Here is a 25,389-nt window from a genome sequence, read left to right as displayed (position 1 = left end):
AGATAGCAATTTTTTAATCTTCGTTCCACCAATACATAAGCACCTGTTGAAAAAGATGAAGATTTATTCTTCATAAAATGGCAACCAGATAGGTACTCAAAAACTTTCAAGTACCTATAGCAATAGGTAGGTACCTAAATATCGCATTACTTACTACCTATACTTTTTTTCAATTTCAAGCAGGCAATATAGTTACTTAGGTATTGAAAAGATTAGATAATTTAATGCATTGTAATTTTTCCTTGTACGTAGGTACCTGTAATAATGCCGAATAAGTAAAGTGATAAGAACTTAGGTTTATACAAAATGTTCAATTTACTTTCAAGTACACCTAGGTGCCTATTCAGTTTAATTTCAACAATGTTGGTGCCAATACACTCGTTTCAATTGATTTAAATTGAATTAGTCCAGACTCATAATGATATTGATATGGGTACTATTAATATCTTCGCTTCTACAAATCGAAGCAGAGCAAGAACAATGTTATGCTGACAATACATCCCCATATTTGAATTTTGGAGAGAGAACGTCTTATTTTCAAGGTCGAGAGCCTCATCAAATGAATTTGCCAAAAAGTAAGACACTATTGTTCGATCAAATACATTTTTAATTAATTTTTTTTTTTTTCAAACAAACTTTGTTGTTGCTTGGTTACTTTCTTACAACAAATTTGAACTGAATTCATCGTTTTTGTAGATTGTAAGCCAATTTATGTATGGGGAATTATAAGGCACGGGACGAGGTATCCTGTACCTATCGATACAATTTTAAAAATCAAGAAAACATTGCCTTTAATAAGAGATCAAATTTTAATGAATCATAAAAATGGACGTAAGTTTATTTGAGTACCTATACTTGTTACGATTTAATTTAATGATCTGAATCTAATGGGAAAATAGTCAACAGTGAAGTCGATGAAACATTAAATTACATTGTAGTCATGAGAAGCAAATGGAGACACTGCCTCCTTGCGAGTAAAAATTTAAAATAAAACAGGTGTAGGTACCTACCTAAATACTGGACTCAAGTAATTTGGTACCTATGTAGACCTACGTATTCATGAATTTATTACATAATAATTTCAACAGGAGGAAACTTATGTAAAAAAGACTTGGAAAATTTGAAGAAATGGAACATCAATATAACCACAGATTTGAGAGGTGAACTGACATCACAGGGTACCAAAGAGTTGATTTTTTTAGCAAAAAAAATTAAAGAAGCATTTCCTCTTTTATTCGAATTACAGCAAAGAAATATTTTCGAGGTAAGAAATTTAACCTAAGTTAGTAATAATCTATATCCATTACAAACTTCATGAAGTAGGGATTTTGTGAAACACTACCTAGTTTATTAACTTGAGAATTTTCTTATTCTGACTGATAAAGGCAGAAAGTTTTTTTTAATGAGTACCAACTTATCTACTTAATTCTTATCAAAAGATTTGAGCTGAAGTACAAATACATACGTTAGCTTTCTTACTAAAATTTTGCAACCTTGCAATATGCTTGATCATTTTCATTTTTCATAAAATGATACCTATTTGTGAACTCAGTTTCAGAGTTCTGATACCAACCGCACAAGAGCTAGCGCGTTAGCATTCAGTAATGAACTAATGGGAACAAATTTCACTACCCTGCAAGGTAACAATATAACTGAGGATGACGAGTTTCTACAAGTGAGAATAGTACATAATAGTATTTGCTAGGGTCTACAGATATAGGGTACCTACCTACCTAACCTTTTACTTTGGTAACATTGTACAGTAATGTAAAATTAATAGGTACATAGATAGGTAGGTACTGTCAAATGTCCTAATTTCGGACACTTTTTTGATATTTTTTTCAAAATGAACAATTCAATGGGATATTCGTTATGATTTATTCTGATAGAATATCAACAGGAGAATAGTTTTTGAGCGTCAAGTTTTAATTTTTGAACGATTTTGTTTATTTTATGCGAATTGAAAACTGTTCGAAATCAGCTCCATTATAGGTATACTAGCACTACCTATCCTAATTTCAGACACTTTGCCTTCTTCACAAAAAAAAAGGGTAAAATTACGAGATGTAGTAAAATTATATTTTCACTAAAAAATACTCTCCAGTAGGTATAGGCACTACCTACATATTTTCTATCAGCAAAATTGAAAAAACAGTCAGTGTCCGAAATTAATGGTCCTCCGAGCCGGATTTGAGCCAGTATAAACTTTACATAGGTACAAACGGATATAAGTGGACTGCAACGAGTGCAGGTAGCAATGTACAGAGATGAATGGTACCCCTAACTAAAACTTTAAGATGGTGTAATTTCTATTCTACGTATCTTAATAGTGTCCGAAATTAACACGGTTGACTGAGTTGACAGTACCTAGGTACCTAAATTAAATTGCCAAATCTTCATCGCACTTTCAAATTGTTTCGTGGCATATCAGAGGCCAATACCCCAAGTCAATAACAAACAGAGTGATCACTGATCAACATTTGGCACCTTCGATCGAGATTTATATTATACTTTGGCTTAAGTTTTAAAACATCTAATTCATTGACATAGACATGGATTATGTCCCTATCCCTATAATACACCTACCCATACCCATTTATATAATTTGATAGGCACTTATTTGAATATTTTTGGCAATGTACCTATGTACCTTTATTTCAGCTTTACAAGCATTGCCCTAATCACGCGAAACTTGTCAAAAATCCTGTATTTCATGAAGAAATCCGTTTATTCAAAACTTCTGCTCTAATGCAAAAGATCACAGCAGAAATAAGTCTGCGTTTGGGTTTCTTGCAACCACTATCAAATCGTATGTACCTACTTACCTAATAAATTGATTGAACAAATAATTTAGATAGGTAAGTAAGAAATCACATGATAAAATATGCACAATTCTTTTCGCAGAGTCAATCATGTTAATGTATAGTATCTGCGCCTATGAAAATGCTTGGTTTATGGATTCGAAACCTCCATTTTGTGCAGTCTTCACCGAGGAAGATTTAAAAGTATGTGAGCATTTAATATTGTAGTCGGAGAGCCCGCTTAAGGATCTATTGCACCCCCCCCCCCCGGTTGATCCTCCTGGACAACTTCTTAAAGGGGGAGTCCTAAGGAACATTTCTAGCCCTTGTACTCAAAAAAAAGTGGCCCTACTTACAAAATGGTGGCCATTTTGATTGACAGGTCAGCCAAAATCGCAGATTTTGCGTTCCAACATGAGACTTGCACAACATTTTTTAAACCGTACAAAAGTAGATCGAAAGATCACGCAAAAATGTATCACCTGTCAAAATTTCAAGTGCTTAAGTGCGTTTTTCGATTTTTGGCGAATTTTTGAAAATCAAATTCAGGTTAAAAATGAGGGAAAAAATCAAAATTTCACCAAATTGACCAAGAAAGCTGAAATTTGGGGTATACCCTATTTTCGACATGGCAAATCGATTGGAAACTGTTTCAAACCGTTTTGAGCAGTCATGGAGCCTCCAGCAGATTTCTGAAACTTGAAATTTTCACAAAATTGCATCAAAATGGAGTTGGAAAGCTGAAATTTATTCTGAAAACTAATTTCAATGCGCTGCGAAGTACTGCAGGTAAAGGCCCTAGGCAGATAAGTATGGTCGAGCGGCCCCCGGGACCTTCAGAGATGAAACTTATGTGGTGTATAGGTACCCCCAAGATAAGTATTTTCCCCAAGTTTTGGACCTCAACTCTGAGTGGTTCTTGAGTAATTCCTCAAAAATCGAAAATCGTTTTTAATTTTTTTCTCAGGATTGACTTGGCCAATTTTTTTCAAACTTGAACCAAAGTGTACGTATGCATAAGGGCTACTCCCAAAAAAATCAACAGCCCCCTCCCCCCACTTTTCCACCTCCAAAATTTAGATTCAATTTTTTGAGGCCCCCCTTACCCCCCAAGGCCTTTTGGCACACTTTTCGAAAAATGTTTTTTAGATGCAGTATTAATCCTAGAACAACATATAACTTACCCAAAACTGTACCTCGGGTGCGCCATAGTCAAATTCGACCAAAACCAACACCCCCTCACCTGTAATAAGGTTAATATGGTACCTACGCCACTGTTATTGAAGTAACTTCTGGAGTATGGCTTATAATGTTGTAATTTTTAAATGTAAATGATGTTTTTGAGAGTCGTTATTCACAAATTCCCATTTAGGGGCAGCGAAGCACCCCCTCCCCCAAATTTGGGCGAAACTTTCAGAAAGAAACCTGGGGCATGTGACATATCAAATTATATGTTTTTGGTAACGCTGAACATGAATATGACGTCAGATTTCTGATTGGACCCCACCCACGGCCCCCAACGCCTCCCCAAATGAGGTAAAAATTCAATAAAAGGGGTTTTTTTGTGCGACACATGAAATAGTATGTTTTTGGCGACGCTGAAACCGAATATGACGTCAGGTTTTTTATTGCACTCCGTCCACGGCTCCCAGCACCTTCCCAAGGGGAGTATCCCAAAAAAAATGGTTTTATTCTGGTGACACATGAAATAGGTAGTGTGTTTTCGATATCGCTGAACACGGATATAGCCTTAGTTTTTCAAATTGACGTCACCCATAGCTCCCAGAACCTCCTCCCATGGGTAATTGTCCAAAAAAATTTTTGGGGGCCATGGATGGGGTCCAATCAAAAACCTGACCTCATATTCGGTTTCAGCGTCGCCAAAAACATACTATTTCATGTGTCGCACAAAAAAACCCCTCTTATTGAATTTTTACCTCATTTGGGGAGGCGTTGGGGGCCGTGGGTGGGGTCCAATCAGAAATCTGACGTCATATTCATGTTCAGCGTTACCAAAAACATATAATTTGATATGTCACATGCCCCAGGTTTCTTTCTGAAAGTTTCGCCCAAATTTGGGGGAGGGGGTGCTTCGCTGCCCCTAAATGGGAATTTGTGAATAACGACTCTCAAAAACATCATTTACATTTAAAAATTACAACATTATAAGCCATACTCCAGAAGTTACTTCAATAACAGTGGCGTAGGTACCATATTAACCTTATTACAGGTGAGGGGGTGTTGGTTTTGGTCGAATTTGACTATGGCGCACCCGAGGTACAGTTTTGGGTAAGTTATATGTTGTTCTAGGATTAATACTGCATCTAAAAAACATTTTTCGAAAAGTGTGCCAAAAGGCCTTGGGGGGTAAGGGGGGCCTCAAAAAATTGAATCTAAATTTTGGAGGTGGAAAAGTGGGGGGAGGGGGCTGTTGATTTTTTTGGGAGTAGCCCTTATGCATACGTACACTTTGGTTCAAGTTTGAAAAAAATTGGCCAAGTCAATCCTGAGAAAAAAATTAAAAACGATTTTCGATTTTTGAGGAATTACTCAAGAACCACTCAGAGTTGAGGTCCAAAACTTGGGGAAAATACTTATCTTGGGGGTACCTATACACCACATAAGTTTCATCTCTGAAGGTCCCGGGGGCCGCTCGACCATACTTATCTGCCTAGGGCCTTTCAAGTCGTTTTGGAGCCTCCAGCAGATTTTTTAAACTTTGAATTTTTACAAAATTTCATCAAATGGAGATGGAAAGCTGAAATTTACTCTACACTCCAATTTTAACACCCTCTGAAGACGACTTCAGGTTGGTTCAAGCCATTTTGGAGCCTCCAGCGACTTTTTGAAAATTACTGGACCCTCTAGTAGATTTTTGAAACTTGAAATTCCCGCAACATTTTCCTTAATAGAGTTGGCAAGCTGAAATTTACTTCGCAAACTGATTTCAATGCGATATGAAGTCGACTATACTAGTAGGTACATACATGGTGGTTTCAAATGGTTTTGAAGCTACCAGCTACTTTTTGGAAATTTCAATTTTCCAAAAAAAGCCATACGACCTTTCAAAAAGTCGCTGGAGGCTCCAAAACGACTTGAAATCCACCAGCAGTCCACTTCGTAGCGTATTGAAATTAGTTTGCTGAATTAATTTCGGCTTTCCAACTCCGTTTGATGAAATTTTTGGGAAATTTAAAGTTTAAAAAATCTGCCGGAGGCTCTAGTAATTTTCAAAAATCGCTGGAGGCTCCAAAACAACTTGAAATCTCTCTGCAGTTGACTTCGTAGAGTATTGAAATTAGTTTGCAGAGTAAATTTCGGTTATCCAACTCCATTTGATGAAATTTTGTGAAAATTTCAATTTTGAAAAATCTGCTGGAGGCTCCAGAACTGCTCAATTTCCAATCGATTTGACATGTCGAAAATCGGGTATACCCCAAATTTCAGCATTTTTGGTCAATTTGGTATTTTGATTTTTTCTCATTTTTGGCCTGAATTTGATTTTCAAAAATTCGCCAAAAATCGAAAAACGCACTTAAGCACGTGAAATTTTGACAGGTGATACATTTTAGCCTGATCTTTCGATCTACCTTTGTACGGTGTGAAAAATGTTGTGCAAGTCTTATGTTGGAACGCAAAATCTGTCATTTCGGCTGACCTGCCAATCAAAATGGCCACCATTTTGTAAGTAGGGCCACTTTTTTTGAGTACAAGGGTTAGAAATGTTCCTTAGGACTCCCCCTTTTAAAAAAAAGTTGTCCCGGAGGATCGACGGGGGGAGGGTGTGCAATAGATCCTTAAGCGGGGTTCCCGACTATTAGCATCTATGTGTACCTGTTAGGAAATATCGCAAAAAAAAATAATAGATATCTTCAGTTTTAAGTTGAAAATCTCTCTGAAAAATTTTTAGCTTCGGAGATCCCTGGAGTGAAAATAACGAGTCCTCAAAGAGGAAGTACTTTCGAAAAAAGTGTTTTTTTTTCTGCTCCAGCCACCACACAACCTTTTTGGGAAAAATGACCCCACGTATTTGTGATACTGCGTCGACCTAGGCCATTGCAGTAAAAATCCAAAATCACTTTTGAGGTTCTAAGTTGGTATACTGAGCAGTTGAAAATTTGCAAATTGCTTATTAGACAATTTTTGAGTTCATCGAAATAAAAGTTAAAATTGATCTGAGAAATTACGTATTCCGGCACTGTCTCCTATAAGTACAACCTTTCTCGTAATTATGATGTATGTACCTAGGTACCTATCTGTTCATTCAATTTTTATTCAATGCAGGCAATAGAATACTACGAAGACATGGAATCCTATTATATAAGAGGGTATGGAAATCCACTTCCCAACGAAAAGATGGGCTGCCCAATTGTACGGGATATGATGTTGTCATTGTCGTAAGTAAGCCTACCCTACATTTACAAAATATGTACATATTTATGAAAAGCAAACCCAGAATGATGACTTTTTGAAATTTACGTAATCAATGTTCAGTAAAGCAGCAAAAAACGCTGGAAATGTCGCCAAAGGTAAATTTCTTTTCACTCATTGTGAAACAATCATTCCAACAACGGTAAAGCTCGGACTGCAAAAAGACAACGAACCGCTGAAACTTGAAAATTATCAAAAATTAGTCGAAAAAAGAAAATGGAGGAGTACTTATTTTGACAGCTTCGCTGCTAATATTATGGTAGCGTTGTACAGGTAGGTACCTACCTAAATGGTACAGAAAAAAAATTCATACTTAGAAATCAAAAGTAAACTAAAATGCGGATTATATTTTGCAGATGTCCTAATCAAAATGGTACTCAGGACGTTGTGATATTTCACCAAAACGAACATTCTGTAGTGATTCCTCAGTGTATCTCAAATCCCTGCACTTTGGACGAATTGCAGTTCATTTTTCAAGATGTGTTCGATGAAAATCGTTGCAATACAAATTTTTGCAAGATTTCAGAACCTTCGAAACCTTCATCCGGATATTTGTTGCGCTTCAGCTTTAATATTATTGTTATAAATCTTTTATTTATTAAAATTATAAATTGGTCAAGTTAGAAAACTGTGTTTGTTTTATATGTACGTAGGTAGGTACCTATATACTTACAGTGTAATTTGGCGGATTTGTCGCCAGAGCAACTTGGGTTCCGTTCACAATTTATTCATTCGTAAGTGCTCTGAACGTTCGCTTTTCAATTAAACAATGAATAAAATTTAAAAGAGGTAGCATAATATTATCGTAATTTAATGGGAATATAATTAGTTGAATGTGTTAAGTAGGTACCTACATCTACATCTTACATGAGATTTCAGATTCCTTGCAATAAATTCTTGTGTAGTAATGTGGATAATTGAATTTGAAAAAAAAAAAAAAACGTGATGAAAATTGGTTTGCAAACGTTGAGAAATCGTAAAAATTGTGGTAATGCAATGAATCATTAACAAACATCTATAACACATTAGCTGAGTGTATTTGTACGTGAGAATTTCTTTCAACAATATTTTTTCAGCGAAGTAGTTGATCGGTTTTACTAATTTACTCGACTAAACACCTCATTAATTTTACCTATTTGCTTTGATGTGAAATAAAGACGACCAATTCTCCTAATTTTGTGACATTTGTCGCAAGTTTCTAAATGTGTTAGACAACACGTATGTAATATGGTGTCGATTTTTATGATTTTAATATTATCGATATTTTCAATTCTCCAAAATGGTGTCGAATCTAAACAATGTTACGCTGAAAGTAACTTCACTGGTCAAACATACAGTTGGTTTACTTCGTATCCTTATGGTCGACGATCTGAAATGAAGCCTCTTGAAGGTAAGATATTCCAGCACCTACCTACTTATAAGGATAGGTATATTTCCACTTTGGTAAGTAGGTATGTAAAAAGTAGGTACATCACATCAAGTTGAAAATTTCTATACGCTTAGGTTGCGAATTTATTCACATGTGGGGACTGGTGAGACACGGAACCAGATATCCATGCAGTAAAGACGAAGCAATGATGAAGATAAGTACTGGATTACGAGATGCGATTATAACAAATCATAGAGAGAATCGTGAGTTTTCTTCAACTGTTTTTCTCGATCGCATTTTTCAAAAAGTGAAAGAAACCATTAAAATAATGACCTGCTGATCCTATAACTATACCAAAATTATTTTCACAGTTGGAGAATTATGTGAGAAAGATTTAGAAGAACTGAAAAAGTGGAAATCTAAAGCGGTAAAAAAATTGAAAATGAAATTAACCAGTCAAGGTGTCAAAGATGTGGCCTTTCTTGCCGAAAACGTGAAGAAATATATTTCCATGGCGGAAAACTCATCTAATCGAGATCAATTTTTTGAGGTGATATTAAGGTTACTCTCCATTTTATGTTCAAAATATCCATTTAGCGAATTTCGACGACTCGCCTATATTTTGCAGCAAGTATACCTAGGTACCTAATTACCTACCTATTGTTGGTAATTTTTTTACTGAATTTCAGTTCGCGAGTAGCGATACGAATCGAACCAAGCACACAGCTTTGATATTTAGCAATGTTCTACTGGACACACGCTTCGATACAATTCATGGAAACAATATTGAAGTCGATGATATATTTCTAAATGTTGGTTTTTCAAGTGCTTACTTAAGCAGTCTTACGGAAGCTTACGCTGGGAATTTTATCATTCTGATGATTAATTTCAGTTTGAGAATCATTGCTTCTTGTACGATAAGCTAATCGAAAGGAATCGCCAAGTACATGAATTCAAAAAATCCAAGTATTATAAAGAAATGACCAAAAAAGTAAGCAAGCGCCTAGGTTTCACAGAACCTTTGTCATCGGGTATGAATACCTTTTCATGATTAATTGTCTATTTATTTGTGGTGCTTTTGGACTTCGAATAACTTGTATAGGTACCTACACTTGTATACTTGGTGTATAGGATTTTTCCTTATCGAGTGACACAAAATTGAAATTTCTGAGCAATAAGTAACATTGGGGGGGGGGGGAGTTCAATGAGCCTAACTCAGTCCTCTCAAATCGCGGGTCTGCAAAGGACTATCAGTCACTCAGTCATCGATTGTGCTCTCATATGAACATACGGAGTGTCCCGGGACTGGTATCAAATATTTAGCCAAGTATTTATTATAACTATATAGGTAGCCCAGTCAAATGGAAAAAAATAGATGAACCCAAGTCCCCCAGAATCAGTTATTTTGTGTGAAAAACTTCTAAGATATCAACCTTTGAGAAATGTGAGCTCAATGATCATTTCATCTGCTCTCCAATACCTATCAAATGAGCTATTGGCCAACTCCCTAGATCCAAGGGGGTGACCCTACAACTCCTCAAAGTGACAATATGATTTTAATCATTTTACATTTTATGACTTGGGACTTGGACCTGTTCTAATTGATTAAATAAAGTAAACCTTGGGGAATGGGGTTCCTTTGGGAGCTAGAGTTGACCTCTAGAGTGGGGAAGGTCAAAGTTGAAAATTACAGAAAAGTCATTTTTCTGGAGGGGCATAAGCATAAAGGGTCCAAAATCATACCATTGGTCAGTACCCCTATTGTGATCAAAATGTCTAAATTTCAGCTTCCTAGATCATCCCCACCCCATTTAAGGCGGAAATCCCCTTATTTTGCCCCTATTTTCAGGTTTTCCACCTTGAAAAGAGTGGGGATGACCTAGGAAGCTGACATTTGGATATGTTGATCACGGTGGGGTTACTGACCATTAGAAGGATTTTGGACCCTTTTCATCCATTTGGGGCCATATTATGCCCCTCCAAAATCCCTCAGTGGCGTAGTAGGTAGTGCCACAGTCCTCCATTAACAAGGTACCTGGTTCAAATCCAGCTACAGAGGCAAACTTGAACATGTAATTAAAAATCTTAGGTGTGCTTATCAACAATACATGTCAAGTACCAGGGAACTGCCAGTCATTAGCCGAGTTAACAGATGCGCACACCATCTGTTAGCAGAATCAAAAAGCTAAAACTGGTTTGAGTGTCTGTAGAGGTCAACACTAGAGCTCAGGGTCTTTAAATGTTAAACAACCCAACCCATTGGGGAAAAATCTGTCCATACACTGAAAAAGATGCCAAGACCGGCTGGTTTATTGATGTAATATTCTGAATATACGCATGAAAAAGCACTGTTCAGAAGGGGGATTGGCGCACCAAAAGAAAAATATGCTAAAAAATATGCTACAAGAATATTTTGTAGTGTATTTGTCTCACATAAGGCCACAACGCTTTCAAATTACATAGCTTGTTTTTGAGTTGGAAGAAACCAACTACAAAAGCTACTAGCATGTTTCTTGGCATAATTCTTTTGCGTATTTGATAAACACAAGCGTAAATGTGGTATTTTATGAGTGTGTTTTCACGTAGTAGGTATAGAAAATAGAAATTAGAGATATTTGCAGTTATCAAATAATATGTTTTGGTGGTCAGGATAGTAGAGAAGTTGTCGCCTGTCGGTTCCCCAGTTGGGTGAAAATCTACCCTTATGCAACATAAAAACTCGGGCAGGAATTCTGGCACTTTACACCAATACATACCCTATTGACAAAATTATGCTGAAAAGCATGCATAACAGTGCATAATTAGGTACTGGTGTAAAAGCGTGCATTATCCATCGACCTTTTATTCCCTATCTGGACAGCGATTCCAATCGGAATTCAAGCAAATATTTGATGCAAACCTCCCAAATCGAGCTTGTAAAGAATGCTTCTGCGCATTGTGCAAACTCGTCTCTTACCTTACCCCACTTACCACATGTATGATCACAATCGCGTGTGGAAGGAGATAACCACCTTCCACACGCGATTGTGATCATACATGTGGTAAGTGGGGTAAGGTAAGAGACGAGTTTGCACAATGCGCAGAAGCATTCTTTACAAGCTCGATTTGGGAGGTTTGCATCAAAATGAACCCTTGGAATCGCGGTCCAGATGAGGAGAATAAAAGGTTGATGGCATTATCGCGTTAAAAATATACATTTTTGCATGCTAAACAGAAGCAATCTAGCAACCAAGTATTTTTAAAATGCACCAGTGAGTAAAAATTTTTCTAAGTCCAAAAATTGATAACATTTATGCAAAAATAACCCCTACTCTATTAAGCTGCAAGGTGGTTGAGTGAGTAAAGCAGGCGCACATTGCAGGTACCTGGGATCAATCCCCACATGCTCCGGAAATTTTTAAAATTTTTTTGAAAAAATTATCTATTAGAATGTTTTAAAATTCACAATTAATCAGTACCTAGATAGTATTGCCTGTGAGTTTGAGCAATTTTTCTGCTAAAATTTTGGCACTTTTTGTACATACTTTTGGTTTACTTTTAAGCATGCTATTCACTGGTTGAATAATAGCATTCACGCATGCGTGTGATATGCAAAAGAGCATGCATTTCAGCATGTTGTATGCACAATTTTTGTCAATAAGGTAGGTATCTGCCCATTAATCAGCGTGTATTTGTTTTTCTCCCCCCAAGTGTAAAAATGTGACATTGCTGTTAGTTCATGAAAATTTTTTTGGCTCAGCCTGGGATCAAACTTGGGTCTCCGGATTAGAGACTGAGAACTCTCAAACCCGAACCATCTGGGCAGATGATATCAAGAGAATAAATATTTATTATATGTACGTACTAAGCTAAAACACAGGTATAAAATACCACATTTACAAGCGTTTTTCAGTGAGTATGCAAATAAATACACTATGAAACATTCCCATATCATATTTTGTAGCTGGTTTCTTTCAACGTGCAGAAATATGCCACTTAATTTAAAAGCATAGCAGCCTTATGCGACAAAAATACGCTACAATATATTCTTGTAGAGTATTTTTCAGCAGAAATTTTTTTCTGTGGGGCAGAAAATGTAACAACCTGAAAAGTCGCTTCAAATTAAGCCTGTGAATTGGCGTTTAAGTATATAAAATGCCAATTGAACTGCTCTTTAAGGCGTTTTGATTGGCAGAAGGGCAGATTTTTACCAAACTGGGTCAATACCCAGCATTACCAAAAAGTTTTCATGGATATTGGACATTGGCAGAATTTATTGTGTAAAAAAATACGCTGTCAATTAATGAGCAGAAAAGTATTGGCGGAAAGTGTTGCAATTCCTGCCGCGTTTTTTTGTCACATTGGCAGATTTTTACCCAATGGGGCAGCTAGCTCCAAAGTGCTTGGGTAGATGTCACTAGTAAGCAAGTGGGAAACTATGTACTAGTGGAAGCTCAAAAATAAATTTCCATGAGATACATAATCAACACGATAGAGGCAACACCAACATAATGGATGTTAGCTCAAGTACCCAATTTGGCATAAGGGTACACCTTGATTTGTACGCGATACCCCCTCAAGAGGTAGTAGGTCACAATGGTTGTATGTCCTTCCAAAAATGACTTTTCTTTAATTTTCAACCTTGACTCTCCCCACTCCAAAAGTCAACCCTCGCTCCCAAAGGAATCCCATTCCCCACGTTTGACTTTATTTGATCCATTAGAACAGGTTCCAAGTCCCAAGTCATAAAATATTTTTTGGGTTGTAAAGTGTCAAATTAGCCTTAAAAAAAAATGCAAAAATCTCAAAATGTCAAAATTAGTATTTTCAGATGCAATCCTTATAATATGACTACAATAGTGCAATTGTGCAAAGTATAGGTATTTTTGGTAGGTAACTCAATTTTTCAACAACAAAAATTTCTTGCTGATCCACTCTCATAATACTTTAAAATCTTATAGCATTTCTTGCAATTCTGAGCTTGAATCGAATAATTGTAATTTGTAATTAAAAATCTGAAAATCATAAATCATATTCATATATGAGGGAGGGGGTGTGGTTGTGGACAACTTAAGAGGAATAGGTGTTGCCTTTTATAGTTTATAGATATAATGTAGGAGAATCACCGCACTCCTGATTCATGTATTCTAAGAATTTACGTTTTGAGGCTCACTTGCGACGTGATAAATAAGAAAGTGTAGGTATTTTTGAGAACCCATTTTAATTACTTGTATCTTTAAACACTCATGTCGACGGTGGCCCTCAAAACGAAGAGGTGGACGGTATGAATTATTGTAGGTAGGTACCTAAATATTTTTTTACATGTAAAAATGTTTGCTTCATTTAAATACCTTTTAAACGTTTTCTGGAGTAATTACCACTTACCAGCCATATAATCCATTCAATCTTTTCATCAATATTCAGTTCAAAGTAATTTTTAGGCCATTTTGAAAATTTTATCACCCTCAATTTTCTGTCTGGGCAGTTTAATTTTTTAGAAACTAAAAAAATGAGCAAAGTCCATGACGGGGAGATTGAGAGGTTCCTTCGCTAGGCAAACACGCGTACATGACCTCGAGTTTAGTTGCCTACATTATTGATGAATTTAAATGAATGTAGGAAAGGCGAGGGGGGTCATCCTGAAAAATAGTGGTCTGAAAGTGATTAAATAATATTCAATTTTTCTGGAACGAGCCTAATCTTGAAATTGAAGGGGTATAAGGGTATGAGAAATTTTCGAGAATCCAAATTTTGACAATAATTTTTGGCACAACTTTGTATGTCAAACTAGAAAGGTTCTTCAACAAAATATCCTATCCCTAAAATTGATGGTGCTATGTACAAATATATTTTCAAGGATAAGTACCTATAGGTAGGGTCTACCTTGAAATTTCTGTAAAATATTGTTTATAACTCCTTCAATTTCAAAGGTGGGCAATTTCATGATGTGAAAATTTTTGTGAGTTTTGAGAAGAATTTCAAATTATTCAAAATTGACAAAAATTCAACTTTTGAACATTTTGAGGGATTCATTTCATAAAATAGGTAATTTTTTCCTCGTACCAAATAGCTTAATAACTCATTCTGCTTTAGAGATAGGTAATCAATTTTGTAAACGAGCTTTTTTGTTTTTATTTTAAAAAGTTGTGCCAGCTAATCCGTGATCAGAACTTTTGAATTACCTATGCAAATTTTGTACAGAACAGGGGTAAAAAGTTCTGGTTTGATTGGTGATTATGAAATTATATCTTCTGACCATTTTTTCTTATAAAAAATCAAATTTTTTCGTCAACAAACTATACCCGCCTAAAGGATCATCCCTCTCGAATATTTATATTCGTTTGGCTATTTTATAGGGACAATCACCAGTATGTATCTGATTTGCTCCTATGAAAAAGCGTGGTATCCTGAATCGAAACCTGCATTCTGTGCTGCATTTTCGTTGGATGACTTAAAGGTAATTACTAATTAGACTTTTGATTTTCTTTTATAAGTATTAGAAATTTTGAGGATAACTTTCAGCCCTGTATCAAATTATGAAATGAAACAATATACTTAAATTGCATTAGATATTTAAAACAGTCGTGATTATAAAAGATATTTTCAACGCGCACTTTTTCAAATTTTTTATCTGAATTTTGATAAGAAGTTGTTTCGAGGGTTCTAAAAATGTAAGTCCTTGAAAATAGCTATTTCTTGAAATTGCGACAATATCGCTCTAAAAGTTGAAAGTTTTGAAGAGTCAAAAATTAAGATGAAAGACATTTCCAATTCTCATTTAGATAGGATAGGTAGGTAAGTAAATTTAGAAGTAGGTAAATGAACCTGAATTTTTTTTAAAAAAATGGTTATTTAATATTTCTAAAATAGGTACTGGAATACAATATAGATACGTTATTATACAACAAAAGAGGATATGGAAACCCAATTGCTAACAGAATGGGATGTCGGGTTGTTAACGACATGATGATGTCATTATTGTGAGTATAACTTGATACCCTTTCGACTTTCTTGAAAGAAATGCAAAATTCAGAATATAGTAGGGCTATTATTACTAGACTTACAAGTTACCTATCTTTTCATTTTGCCTCAATTTATATTAGACATGCTTCAACGAGTGATGGCGACGAAAAAAAACCCAAAGGTAGATTCCTTTTCACCCATTCAGAAACAATTGTCCCCACAACGACCAGGTTAGGCTTGAGTAAAGATGAAGAACCCATGACAGCTGACAATTACCCGAAATTAGTCGAGGACAGGAAATGGAAAACCGCTTATTTCGACTGTTTTACTGGTAATATAATGGCAGCGTTGTACAGGTATGAATAAATAATCTTTCTATTCGCTGGATTCTCTATAGACCAGTTCATTGACTTAGGTAGGTATTCGATTATACCTATACTTTGTTGTTTTACAGATGTCCTTCTCAAGAAGGTTCTCGAGACGTTGTGATGTTTTATCAAAATGAATATCCTGCTGTGATTCCTGGATGTACTTCTGATCCTTGCACGTTAGAAGAATTACAGAAGATTTTTCCACCAGATGAATGCAATATGGAATTCTGTTATCCTAAAAACGTTCATTGGTAAAAAAAAAAAATCAGTCGCATTTTCATTGGTCGAAAACACCCGAGCTATTCTACTTTTTAGTTCGAGTACCTCCCAATTTATATTCTTAAAACTGTCAACGATTTGATGAAAAATTTACATCCAGCTGTAGTGCATGTCTCAAAATAAAATACTATAGCATCTATAAGGAAAATGATCACTGTTTTATTTACCCAATTTTTAGCACCCTTATACCTATTCAAAAAAGTCACTATTTTTAGATACACACAAGTGTGATCGATAAGCTTTCAAGATCTGAAAGTGACATTCGCGCCAACTTATCAATTCAAAATTCTGTCGTTTGTACTCTCGTGACAATTTTAAGATGTTGAAAATATCACACTCAGTCAAAATTTTTCAGAAAAAACATTCTCAATAATTGTACTTTAATCAGAAAGAGTGTCAACATAACACTTCGTTCCGCACAGATGACATTTTCAAGCAGATGATAAAAAATTATAACGTTGAAAAAATTCTACATATTTATCCGTTAATTGCAACTTAGTTTTACCATTTTTACGTGAGTCGCACGTCTAGAATGTCTATTGTTTTACTCGTACAACTACGAACTACGATACATTCACGCGAGAATTTCCAACCATGATGATGATGAAGGTCACGGTAGCGAGCTCTGAAATCCATACGAATAAGTTGATGATTCAACGTGAAAGGTAAGTGGCATTATTTGAGTAAAAAATTGAAAAAATTAGTTTTATTTTTAATCAAGTGTTATGCGAATTTTGTAAACAGGTGCCGGCGTGGTTTTATGTGAATTGCTCCAAAATTTGCAATCGACCACATAATAAATATTTAATTAGGTAGGCAACGGAAACGGATATATTTGATCGAGTTTCGATGAATTTTTTGTTTAATCAGAGTAAACGAAATAAGTACCTATATTAACTTGGTCGTGATATTCTTCGCAATGGACTTATAGGAATAGAAATTGGAAAATTTTGATACGAAGTGGATTGATTCAAATCAACAGTTGGTTAAAGAAAATAGGTATGTCGAGTTGATGTTTTCGGTTTAAAAAATCATTATGAATTTTGATTTGATTAAAATTAATGAAATTTTTTCAGAACGTGAAACTTACACGATTACCTAATTGTATTATTCTGCACAAAACGATAATATGGAAATGATAACGCTAGTGTTGTTGGTGTGCTCCATTTTGAGCCGAAAAGTGTACGCGTATTCCGAACAGTGTTTCGCTGATATTGAAGACCCTTACGCGTATTTTGGAACGAAAACTGCTTATTATTCTAGTCGAGCTTCGAAAATTATCACCGAAGGTAAGTGCCAAATAAATCAACTTTTTTTAAAAGAAATTATTTTGTTTTTTCAAACATTTACTTTCACTTTTATAATTTTATCAAAAGTTAAACTTTGCAAATTTTCACAAGTCCTCTAAAAAAAAAATTGTTTACATTTGAAATGATCTTCATTTTATTTAGGTACCTATCCATTTACTCGTATTTAGCTAGGCTATACCTATTTATTTTTTCAAACATGATTCCTTGAGTTCAAATTCCAAGTTAAACCAGGAATTTATTTCTCTGAAATACCTAGGATGCTAAATTTGTATAGTTTCAAAATCATGTGAAAGTTTTACCTAAGCCAATTATTGTCTATTTTAGTGCATTTCAATTTATGTACTTTTAAATTTAACGAAATTCCCACAAAATTTTATCAAATGGAGTTGGAAAGCCAAAATTATTTCTGCAAACTAATGTCAATACGCTTTGAAGGCTACTACAGGTGAATTTCAAGTCGTTTTGAAGCCCCTAGAGATTTTTTGAAAATTACTGGAGCCTCCAGTAGATTTTTGAAACTTGAAATTTCTCCAAAATTTCATCAAATGGTGTTAACAAGCCGAAATTCACTCTGCAAACTAATTTTAATATGTATACAATAATAAATGAAGTCGACTGCATGATGGTTTCAAGTGGTTTTGAAGCTTCCAGCTACTTTTTGGAAGTTTCAATTCTCCTAAAAACGCCATGAAACCTTTCAAAAAGTCACTGGAGGCTCCAAAATTACTTGAACTCGCCTTAAGTCATCTTCAGAGGGCGTTAAAATTGGAGTGGATAGTAATTTCAGCTTTCCATCTCCATTTTGATGAAATTTTGGGTAAATTTCAAGTTTCAAAAATTTACTGGAGGCTCCAGTAATTTTCAAAAAATCGCTGGAGGCTCCAAAACGACTTGAAATTCACCTGCAATCGACTTCAAAGCGTATTGAAATTAGTTTGCAAAATTAATTTTGGCTTTCCAACTCCATTTGATAAAATTTTGTGGGAATTTCGAGTTTCAAAAATCTGCTGGAGGCTCCAGAACTGCTCAAACCAGTTTGAAACAGTTTCCAGCCGAGTTGTGTAATAGTAAATGTAGCCCATATTCCGAGGTAGGAGGAAGGGAAATTACCACTAGGAGGGGATCTCTGGTTAACGTAATGTTTCTATCTGTGGACCAGTCCAACCTACAATCAGCCTAGTTCGTCAATGTATGCTTTACAGTGAGGTAGGGTATAGGCAGATTGGGAACGTAAATTGGTGTCTAAATTTATAGTCTATGTTGATAGGTAGGAATTGTATTAAAAGTTGTGCGTTGTATTTCGTGTAAATCTAGTCAACAATACACAGTTTATCTGTAATGTGTTCGCTTTATTTCCGTTACTTCGCGTCTGAGCGATAGGAATAACAAGTAAATAGGTCTCTGAGAAACCATTCGCGAGTTAAGTGTTGTATTAGGGACCTGTCTGGACTCATATCGAAGTCGTTTACCAAAATTACTGGCTAATATAGGAGTCAACTCAATTTCCACTCTCAGTTGGCAGGTCAAAAATAGGGCATATCCCAAATTTCAGCTTTCTAGGTCAATTTGGTAAAATGTTGATTTTTTCTCACATTTTGGCCAAAATTTGATTTTTGAAAATTCACCAAAAATTGAAAAAGGCACTTCAGCACTTGAAGTTTTGACAAGTGATGAATTTTTGCCTGCTCTTCCGATCTACCTTTGTACGGTTTAAAAATTTTTATGCTAGTCATATGTTGGAACGCAAAATCTGCGATTTCGGCATCTGTCAATCAAAATGGCCGCTATTTTGTAAATAGGGCCACTTTTTTTTTGAGGACAAGGGTTAGAAATCTTCCTTAGGACTCCCCCTGTAAGAAAACAGTTGTCCCGGGGGATCGGCAGGGGGATGCAAGTGATCCTTATGCGGGGCCCCCGACTATAAATACCTAATGAATAGAGTGGTCAATTTGAAGGATTGTTTAATATGATTTTTCAACTTTACACTTCAAAGTTCAAAAAATTATTACCTGTTTCGACTAGATAACTAGGTAATTATCTTCAGCAAATCGAATTACAAAGATTAGATACACATTATCAGTAATTCGTCGAGTGCCTATGAGTAGATTTTTATTTCAACTTGAAAGGAATTTGCACTTGATGAACTTTCGATGAGTCATAATTTCTGATGAAATTAAATTTGTAGGTATGTGCTCAGTAAATTTTCGATGCATTTCGATTTCAATTTCAACTTGAATTTTTGTCAAATAAGGTAAATACTTGGTGAATCAGGATTTCTATTTCAACTTATAAGGGAGCCTTTCAGAGCAAAAATTGCATGAGACTGAATAATGATGAAAAATTAAAATGTCCAGTTATACTTATTATCTAAGAAAAATGTAGCACTTTCATCGAGCAGGAAAAATAGTTCTACCATCGAGGAAGGTGTCCCATTTGGCAGAATATTTTTTGAATTGAACAGAGAGCTGAATGGAAAAAGCATGCAAAAATACACCATCAGCACAAAAATTCAAGTGCTGAAGTACCTACAAATATATTTTTTTCAATCTTTGGTAAGTTTTCGAAAATCTTTGTGCCAAAAATGGGAAGAAATAAAAATTACACCAAATTAACCAGCTAATAATCCAAAATTTAGTAGCTTATCTGCTCTATTTTCGACTTCCCGAATCGATTGGAAACGGTTTAGAACCGTTCTGATCATTTTTAGAGCATCCAGCAGGTTTTTAAAAGTTGAAATTTCAATGAAATTTACCTTTAAAAATTTATAAACCCCAGTTTTGAAATGTTGAATCGATTGGAGGTGATTTCAAGTCATTCTGTGGCCTCCAGGCATATTTCGGAAATTCCAGATTTTTAAAAACCGCCATAAAAAATTTTCAAATTGACTTCAGCGTAGATGAACGTTATTAGTGCTTGTTTGTGATTTGCTTGGCCGATTACACACAATTTTTTCAAAATCAGTTTCTGCTGGAACGTTTTTTTTAAAAAGTGAAATTTTCAAAAAGTTGCTCTAGAGGATTCAGAACGACTTGAAACCACCTCCAATTGCCTCAGCATGCTGAAATTGGAGTTTTATATAAATTTTAGCTTTCCAGCTTCATTGAATAAAATTTTGTGTAAATTTCAACGTTTGAAAATCTGTTGAAAGTTCCAGGGCTCCTCAAAACTGTTCGCAACTTTTTCCAATCGATTTGTAGGGTCAAAAATAGCGTATATAAGACCAAATTTAAGCTGTATACCTAATTTATAAAATAAATGTTAATTTGGTACAATTTTGATTTTTTTGGCCCCAAGTCTTTCAAAAATTTCCCAAAAATCGAAAATTGTTTTTAAGCACCTGAAATTTTGGTTGGTAATGTAATTTTGCATGCCCATTCCATTTAGCTTCCTCCAATCCAAAAATGTTTATGTCGTTGGGATGCCTTCCTTGTAGAATAATAACTTTTTAAAATTTCATTACATTGTGTCGTTGCTTATTTATACCCAATAAAATCTTCAATTTCAGAAAATTGCACCCCAACGTATGTCTGGGCTCTAATCAGACATGGAACCAGGTACCCGAGCAGCAACTTTATTACATCGGTGAATAAACTGAACATTCTGAGAGACGAAATCATATCAAATCATAAAGACGGAAGTAAGTCTATAATCCATATAATTTGTTTCTGTCACTTCCAAGTTTCAACATCTCATTCAAAAACGAATCGCTAATTCAATCTATTATTTCTACAGGAGGAAAATTATGTCAAAAAGATTTAGAAAATTTACAAAAATGGAAATCCAGCCTAACTGTAGAGCTAGACGACCAGTTGACTCCTCAAGGAAAAAGTGAACAAATTTTCCTAGCTCAGCAATTGAAGGAAGCGTTTCCGGAAGTTTTACGATCCTCGAATAAAGATACTGTCCTGGTAAATAAACATGATTTTATCCAATTATTTACACACGTTAGCCATGGTAAGCGTAGGTGTAAGTACCTACTTGTGAATTATACCTATATGTGTGATTTGGGTGACTAATCGATTTACCTACACCTTATTGTGACAGTTCCAAAGTTCAATGGCGAAACGAGCAAAAGATAGCGCAATTGCATTCAGTAATGAATTACTTGGAACTAATTTCGCCTCTGTTGATGGTAACCATATTACCGAAAATGAAAATATCCTCCACGTACGTATACTTATAGCTCGTAATTAATTTACAAAATATCGCGAGACTGATTGAAAATACCCACCTACTTACAGGTGAACAAACATTGCCCAAATTTCGAGAAAAATGTCGAAAATAATCCTTCAACTTACAAAGAAGTAGAGTTGTTCAAAAAATCTGATGTGATAAAAAATTCGATACTCGATATAAGCGCTCGTTTAGGATACAAGCAATCATTGCCATATGGTAAGCTATAAGTATGTATGGTGTGTGGCGAAAAATTACGTGTGGTGAACTATAAATTACTAACACGTTTTATCGTTTCATCAATTTATTGTTCGATCTCTGTAATGTTATTCAGATTCGGTTGAATTAATGTACAATATCTGCGCCTATGAGACTGCATGGGATTTGAATTCGAGACCTGCTTTTTGTGCTGCGTTTTTACCTGAAGATTTTAAGGTATGATAAATCGTGAACCTACGAGTACCTACCAAAGTAGAATTTTATTATTTTTAAATGACTCTTTCCCCAGTCCCCTCCTCAGTTTAGTCAAGTTTGCGGAGAAGTAATTAAGAATACCTATCTGTTTTTTTGAATAGGTTTTCGAGTACCTTAATGATTTGGAAGATTATCATGCAAGGGGATATGGTTCTTCTTATTCGGAAAAAATTGGATGTGTCACAGTTCGAGACATGATGATGTCCTTACAGTAAGTGATTTCAAATAGAGTCAATGCCTACAGTTCTTGTATACCTGCCTGACCTTATTATCTCTTCAAAAATTATCCATTAAAAAATATAAATTGTAAAAAAAATTACGTAAAATTAAAAGCAACTTCGTATAAGGAAAAATTACAGAATTAAATGAAAATTCAAACACCTGGTGTTCCGAAACAGACGTGGTAGTTTGGGTCACAGCCCTCCAATTTGGCAAACTTATAATCAATTTATTCCTTCATCGAGTACCTCTTATCATTTTTTTTTCAGCAATGCAGCAGAAAATCCTCAATCAACTCGTAAAGCAACGTTTCACTTCTCTCATTCAGAAATGATCGTACCCACTACGGTTAAATTGGGCTTGAATCTAGACGTAGAACCTCTCATACATACCAATTACAATAGAATGAAATCGAATCGTAAGTGGAGATTAGCTTCATTTGACAGTTTCGCTTCGAACATCATAGCAGTATTATACAAGTGAGTGTTAATTGAATTGTTCAACGTGTCAAGTAGACGAGATACCGCTTACCGCATTTTTAAATTGTCAATTATTAATCGTGATCTTTATTCTTAATTACACCTTACAGATGTCCTTCTACGAATGGTACGCGAAATATTGTATCATTTTATCAAAATGAACATAAGGTTATATTACCGAAATGCACCACTAATCCATGCACGTTGGACAATCTCGAACAAAATTTTAACGATGTATTGGATGAAGAAAAATGTAATTTGAAATTTTGCTACGAATCTCAGCCATTGAAAACCTCATCGTCATCAGGGTGCTCGGTGGTATTAAACTTAAGTGTTCTTGTTTCTTGTATTGTTTTGGCTTATTTTACGTGATAAGAAAATATTTTGGTATGTAGGTTTACCTAAGTACCTATTTTTAACTAGGAAATATTATTTATTTATTTTTTTCTCTTTTTGAAATAAAAGAAATGAAGTGATATTATAAGAAACAATCTGTATCAAAAGAAGTATTTTTAATTTTGAATGAATACCTAATATGTATGTATTTGGCAACTGTTGTTCAAACATGAACACGTTGAACTCCCTGAACTCAAAAAGATAGGCAACTTTTTCAACATAATGTCAAAACAGTCCAAAATCCAGAATAGGTCTGTAAATAATTTTTTTTTTTTTAAATTGAAAGTGCAACATTGAAAGTAATTCACTAGTATTGTATCTGATTTGTATTAATGGGATGTTGCTCTTGAGCCAATTTTGAACATTGTTAAATATAATTTTTTACGATTTTATAATTACATACCTATTATCTTTAGATACTTTTTTTTGGTTTATTTTCCTCAACTTTCATTGCGAAACGTGTTCTTATTTTGAATGAATTGCATCTCTCAAAAATTAAATACCTACTTAAGTAAGTACGCAAAAAGAGTATTTTTTAAAAAATTGCTCCACCTCCTTTTTTTTTCTAATATCATTTATTTTTTTTTGGTTCCCCGGACACACAAGGTGCGGGGGGTTTCTCAAATAAATATATTTATTTACATCTTAAATCCAAGACTAAATCTAAACAAAATGTAATATCTTAATTTATGCCAAATCCTAGGTCTAAGATGCGGTGGGGAAGGGGGAGGGGGGAGGGGGAAAGACGGGTTGTCCACCACGACCCCAGTGTTGGCCATAACGATATTTTTTTTCGTTCCGTTATTTCGTTACGTTACAAAATTGATATTTTTTTAGTTACGTTTTTCATTATGGTATTTTGTAACAAAAAAATTGCTGTAACAGTATTTTTCGTTACACCGGTATTTACATTTTTTCGTTACGTTATTTTCGTTATTTCCGTTACACTTTTTTCGTTACAGAAATGTTTTTTCAACGTATATTTTGATGTAAAATGCATTTGTGGCGGAAAAAATGTGACAAAAATAACGAAAATAACGAAACAAGAAGGTTCAAATACCAGTGTAACGAAAAATATAACGTTACCGCACTCAAAATCAGACAAATGAAAACACTGAAAATTCATTTTTTTGACTTCACTTCAAATTTTCATAGCTACAGCTAAAATTACTCACAAATTAGAGTTTTTTTAAGGGTTTCTTTTGTAATTTGTAACTAAAAAAATAACAAAAAAGGTAACGAAATTTTTCTGTTTTTTGTTACGTTACTTTCAGAAAAATATCGTTACGTTACGTTTCAGTTACACAACATCACATGATCAAAATAACGTTTTCGTTACAGTTCCGTTACCTGTAACGGAAAAAATTTCGTTATTTTCATTTTTCGTTACAGTTACCGTTACGGGACGCCAACACTGCCGGACCCATCCCCCAATCACCCTACCAGGCCTCGTTATTCACGCATGCCCATCAGGTACATAGACTGAGTCCCCCAACCCGTCTTGGGAAAAAGAATTTTAGGGAGGAGAATTTGGTGCCAAGGTTGGTCTCCCCTTTGAATTACACGAATTTCGGATTTTCCATATTAAAATGTCACATAGGTAGGTACCATCCTATTAGTACAGAATATTTTTTTTATTCACTATACCTTGCAACAACACTAACACTTTTGAAAATGTACAGTGATGATGTCTGATAAAACTTTGGTACCTACCTCACAAGAGAACCTCTTGAGGTGTCACACTCCTATTTAAACGAGACCACGATTTTTGGAAAGAGCATAGTCTAAAACTCCCAAAACCAAATTTTCAGCTGCCCAAGTTCATTTTTCGATTTTTGGCGAATTTTTGAACATTCAAAATCGACTGTTTTTGGCGATTTATGCATTTTTTTAAAAGTACGTACTTGATCAATAAAAATGTGTTATGGTGCAATCTGCCTCCACCTCCTAGGTGATAGATCTTAGGGTAACCCTTTACACGATGTGATTTATTGCTATTTAGTAAAGAGGGTTCCAGTAACGTGGGAAAATACATATTATAAAATAGGGAGTGAATGATACCTTTCAATAGTCAAGGAGGCACGAGCTTCTGTCGATTGAAAGGTATCTTCACTTGGTTTTTGCGATCAGCCGACGCCGTGGCAA

General features: G+C 35.0%; 3 protein-coding genes across 3 annotated transcripts; all 3 read left to right on the top strand.

The window, feature by feature from the left end:
- The first annotated feature begins 274 nt into the window (after window positions 1–274).
- On the top strand, window positions 275–7,860 carry LOC135834996 (multiple inositol polyphosphate phosphatase 1-like). The gene is made up of 9 exons (XM_065349038.1): window positions 275–575; window positions 697–831; window positions 1,089–1,264; window positions 1,553–1,675; window positions 2,662–2,809; window positions 2,905–3,005; window positions 7,086–7,198; window positions 7,296–7,505; window positions 7,589–7,860. Exons 1-9 carry the CDS (start codon window positions 419–421, stop codon window positions 7,854–7,856), a joined length of 1,431 nt encoding a protein of 476 aa, XP_065205110.1. The 5' UTR covers window positions 275–418; the 3' UTR covers window positions 7,857–7,860.
- A 399-nt stretch (window positions 7,861–8,259) lies between these two features.
- LOC135834998 (multiple inositol polyphosphate phosphatase 1-like) lies at window positions 8,260–16,341 on the top strand. Its single transcript, XM_065349041.1, has 9 exons — window positions 8,260–8,622; window positions 8,736–8,864; window positions 8,973–9,151; window positions 9,291–9,413; window positions 9,494–9,632; window positions 14,937–15,037; window positions 15,451–15,560; window positions 15,684–15,899; window positions 15,998–16,341. Exons 1-9 carry the CDS (start codon window positions 8,460–8,462, stop codon window positions 16,167–16,169), a joined length of 1,332 nt encoding a protein of 443 aa, XP_065205113.1. The 5' UTR covers window positions 8,260–8,459; the 3' UTR covers window positions 16,170–16,341.
- A 114-nt stretch (window positions 16,342–16,455) lies between these two features.
- LOC135834997 (multiple inositol polyphosphate phosphatase 1-like) lies at window positions 16,456–23,663 on the top strand. The gene is made up of 11 exons (XM_065349039.1): window positions 16,456–16,858; window positions 16,938–17,192; window positions 17,270–17,482; window positions 21,009–21,140; window positions 21,236–21,411; window positions 21,548–21,670; window positions 21,745–21,895; window positions 22,011–22,111; window positions 22,252–22,361; window positions 22,639–22,848; window positions 22,959–23,663. The coding sequence occupies exons 3-11, from the start codon at window positions 17,323–17,325 to the stop codon at window positions 23,218–23,220; spliced, it is 1,425 nt and encodes a 474-aa protein (XP_065205111.1). The 5' UTR covers window positions 16,456–16,858; window positions 16,938–17,192; window positions 17,270–17,322; the 3' UTR covers window positions 23,221–23,663.
- Window positions 23,664–25,389: the final 1,726 nt, after the last annotated feature.

The sequence above is a fragment of the Planococcus citri genome, chromosome 2 (assembly GCF_950023065.1).
Source record: "Planococcus citri chromosome 2, ihPlaCitr1.1, whole genome shotgun sequence".
In the NCBI taxonomy this organism is placed as follows: domain Eukaryota; kingdom Metazoa; phylum Arthropoda; class Insecta; order Hemiptera; family Pseudococcidae; genus Planococcus; species Planococcus citri.
This window is presented reverse-complemented; position numbering and strand designations above follow the sequence as displayed.